The sequence below is a fragment of the Clupea harengus genome, unplaced genomic scaffold (genome assembly GCF_900700415.2).
Source record: "Clupea harengus unplaced genomic scaffold, Ch_v2.0.2, whole genome shotgun sequence".
NCBI lineage: Eukaryota > Metazoa > Chordata > Actinopteri > Clupeiformes > Clupeidae > Clupea > Clupea harengus.
This window is the reverse complement of record NW_024880978.1, coordinates 1-4,000: the sequence shown is the minus strand read 5'-3', so window position 1 is coordinate 4,000 and position 4,000 is coordinate 1. Positions and strand designations below refer to the sequence as shown.

The 4,000-nt window shown below is 49.9% G+C and overlaps 1 protein-coding gene across 1 annotated transcript; it reads right to left on the bottom strand.

Annotated features, from left to right (window-relative positions):
- Positions 1-20: 20 nt before the first annotated feature.
- On the bottom strand, positions 21-3,876 carry LOC122132749 (serine/threonine-protein kinase BRSK2-like; the record flags this gene model as incomplete). The annotated part of the gene is made up of 6 exons (XM_042707331.1): positions 21-690; positions 1,184-1,244; positions 1,634-1,784; positions 2,633-2,730; positions 3,430-3,594; positions 3,845-3,876. Coding segments are annotated over 6 exons (1,177 nt in total), but the record flags the coding sequence as incomplete, so codon positions are not given.
- Positions 3,877-4,000: the final 124 nt, after the last annotated feature.

Sequence of the window (4,000 nt, the reverse complement as noted above, 5' to 3'; positions counted from 1 at the left end):
TGTAGCTTTCCTGGAGGTACCGTGTGGCAGCTCCCCGGTCTCCTCACCCTGGAGCTTGCGGCGGTGGAAGCGGGGCGATCCCAGCAGGTTGTTCTTGAACGAGTTGAGGCGGGTCCTCCAGTGGGCGGAGCTGCTGGCCGACATGCCGCCGCCCCCTCCGGGGCTGGAGGGCGGGGTGAGGGAGAGCGAGCCCACGCCCCCCCCTCCTTCGGCGCGCGAGGAAGAGGAGGAGGAGGAAGAGGAGGGAGGGGTGGGAGGGGGGTGCTGGGGGTGATGCACAGGCGTGCCCAGCGGGGTGGGCAGGGGGGAGCCCTGGGGCGTCACCTGCGACAGGGGGTACAGGGTCTTAGTCACCGACTTGAGCACGGAGGAGGGGGAGGGGAGGAAGAGGAAGCGGGGGAGCGGGGACAGCAGCGGGGACGGGGAGGGCGAGCGGGACGGGGGGTTGTGCAAGGGGAGGGACTTCATGGACTGCAGGAGGGGGCGCTCGGGGGGAGCCTTGTGGGGCAGGGTCTGCGTTTTTTGGGGCTCGTGCAAGCGGAGGGGGCGGGGCGTGGTGCTGCTGCTGCCGCCGAGGCCACCACTGCCACCAATACTACCACCGCCGCCGCCGCCTCCAATTCCACCGATGCCACTTCCTGGTTTGGTGGCCGTGGCGACTTCTGACTGGCTAAAGGTGAAGACAGGGCTCTGGTTGGGGGGTGAGGTGGGGTGAGATGGAGAGGAAGAAAAAGGGGGAGGGAGTGTGGTGAAGGAGTGGAGGATGGAGAAAGAGAAAGCAATGGTAATGGGTTATGAGACGGCAGTGTGACATGAAAAAAGAAGTCATGGATGGTCTTGTGTATGTGAGCGTGAAGCGTGACTAGGGAAGGGCTTTGCTAGCGTGACTAAAGCTAAGGCGGGTCTGTGTTTTCTGGACAAGAGTGCGAGTGATCACTCAATGACATGTCATGTGACATTAGGGGGGAAGGGGCTCTGGTGTTATGGGTCCTCAAGAAAAACGTGTCGAGGTTTAGGACGACAGCACGAGAAATAGCACAGCGTGGTTTCATTGCACAGCACAATCACTCAGCAATTTTACTGGAATTCACTGAACTTTAGCATTTCATTTACAGAAAGGTAATCATGTTCATTGGTGTGTTGTAAAACTAAGAAAGAAAACGGACGACCAACAGGTTCTCACCCTGGGGCTACTCAGCGGACTGGAGGACAGACCGGTGGACGCTCCGCTGACGGAACGAGACCTACACAGGAACAAAACAAGAGAACCCTGCATCAAACACGTATGACTGTGCTTGACTGTGCAGAGCTTTAACTGCCATTACTCAGACCATGCGTGTACCAGAGTGGGTGCGTGTGTGTACTATTAGTGAATGTGTATGTGTTTTTGCATATGAGGACACATATGTGATATGTATGTCTTGCCTGGGGTCATCTTACTTACACTAGAACTTACTGTCAAGATGAGGTTTGTTTCAGTGGAAGCGTACGCTTCAGTGGAACTGTACGCCTGTGTGTGTGTGTGTCAGAGAGAGAGTTAGCGTGTGTGTGTGTGTGTGTGTGTGTGTGTGTGAGTGTGTGCGTGTATGTGTGTGTGTGTGTGTGTGTGTGTGTATGTGTGTGTGCACGCCACCTCTGGCTGTGTGCGGACGTGTCCAGGGCCCGGCGTGGGGGTGTGGGTGAGCCCTGCTCCGTCACGCTCAGCACCTCCAGGCTCTTCCTCTCGGGCCTGCAGCGGCCGCTGCGCGTCAGCATAGGGGAGTCCACGCGCTTACGTGGCGGATCTGTGGGAGAGTGCACACACACACACACATTATACACACACAAGCACACGGACACACACACCACAATGGCACACGCGCTTACGAGGCGGATCTGTGGGAGAGTGCACACATTATACACACACATTATACACACACAAGCACACTGACACACACACCACAATGGCACACGCCAGTAAGACCCACATATCTAAACACACGTCTCATAAATAATCATTCTTACTTCACCAAATCCATGGGATGACACGCACAGTAAGATGCAGATTACAATAGCATCATATAGGACTGCACCAACAGGACTGTTTCCGGGGGTTACGCGGGGAATAGCCATAGCAACATGAATAATAGCCCACAGTTGTTCAGGTTATCTTCACTGACAGAACAATGGGCAAAACGTCAGCTGAAATATAGGCTTTAAATAGTGGTGCTGGTATCTTCATTTATCAAGTCATTACAGCTGACGTGAAGCCATTTCATTTAATGTTAGCAACTTTATGGCAAAATTCAACTCGACCTTGGGATAATCCTACCGTTATCTAGAAAAATTTTCATGTTTAATGGTCTAATGTTGGTGCTGCCGCTGGAGAAATAGGCTATATCATTATTTTGTTGTGCTTGGAATTGACGCCGCAATCTAAGAGCACGTTGACGTGTAGGTCCAGGAGTTCCTGCACCGCGTTGGCAAACCAAAAGACAAAAACCGAGCCGTGGGCCTTTCATGTTTAACGTTCGAGGCACTTCAAAATCCCACAAGTTCTGTGGAAAGGCGCCTATCCATAGTGCAGTGCACACGGGTTCAGAAAACAAAGAGAACTGATTGTCACTAGTTTCTTAAGAAGATCTAGACTCACCAGCATCATTTCTGGGTGGCAGATCCTCATCTTCATAGGTCGGGTAGCGCTCTTTGCGGTCCAGTAGCAGGTAGTAGATCATCTTTTCTTGGTTCTCTCTAATATGGAAGAAGACAGACGAGGTCAGTTTTCTGGACTAAATATGACTTTTTTTGGACTCTGTATGGACTCTGTACTCTGAATTATAAATTCTACTGACTACAACTGGAGTTCTCCAAACAGAAGAAACCATTTCTTGTGTGACAATACACCACATAATATTTCACATAATGTTTCACATCACACATTTTAGATCATAATACACTACTTAGTTTATTACCTGCGTTTGGAAACTCTTTATCAAAACCAAAACACCATATTACATTTTTTTTAATAAATAAATAATGAATCCTTACTACATAAATATATATTACAAACAATACAGCACAAAATTAGTATTAAATCTGTATGAAATAGACCTGTAATAAATATAGAACCAGTCTGAGACAAAGTCTGACAGCACTGCCTGGTTTGACGTGCAGATGACTCATAAGTCATGTTCTCCTGGCGCTTCAAAAAGAGAATGTCAGAGCATGCAGGACACGGAGAAAAAAAGAACAGAGAGAGAGAAATGGAAAGAGAGAAGCTTCTCACTCTTGAAACACCAGCGTTAGAGGTAGAGAGCGAGACATAGAGACATAGGGAGATGTCAGACAAAGACATAACTGAAAGACTAAAAGACGAGAGAGAGAGAGAGAGAGAGAGAGAGAGAGAGAGGGAAACAGATGGAGGATGACAGAGGGGCAGAGGTCACTCACTCTTCACACTGCAGGTCCTTGGTGAGTTTGTGGCGGTCCCTGAAGCAGCCCAGTGAGTACATACTCTCCAGTACATCTGGGTCCAGCTCGGTCAGAGAGACGATCTGGGGCACACACACTCGCCTAGGGGTCGGCAGCTCCGGACAGGGCTCGCTACGACCCGCTCTGGATGAACCACACACACACGCGTGAGCACATAGGTGTGGGCATTCACACAGACACACACAGACACACACAGACACACACGCACGATCATGACACATTAACACAAGCACACAGACATACAGTACATTCACATTTGTAAATACACACAGATTCATAACAGACATAACCCCCCAAAACTAGAATAGATTAAAAGACAGAAAAGGGGGATCAATGAATATATTGAAATCGTACAACAGTAACTGCCACTTACTGATACCAGGAGTGCTTCATTATGGCATCTAACTGCAAGAGGGGAGAGAAAACGTGATTAGTAATGCCTCTTACTCAGCAGCAGATGGCGCTGTATGCCGGTCTGTACCATAGTGGTCATATAGGTATAACCAAATACATGTGCACAGGGCAATGC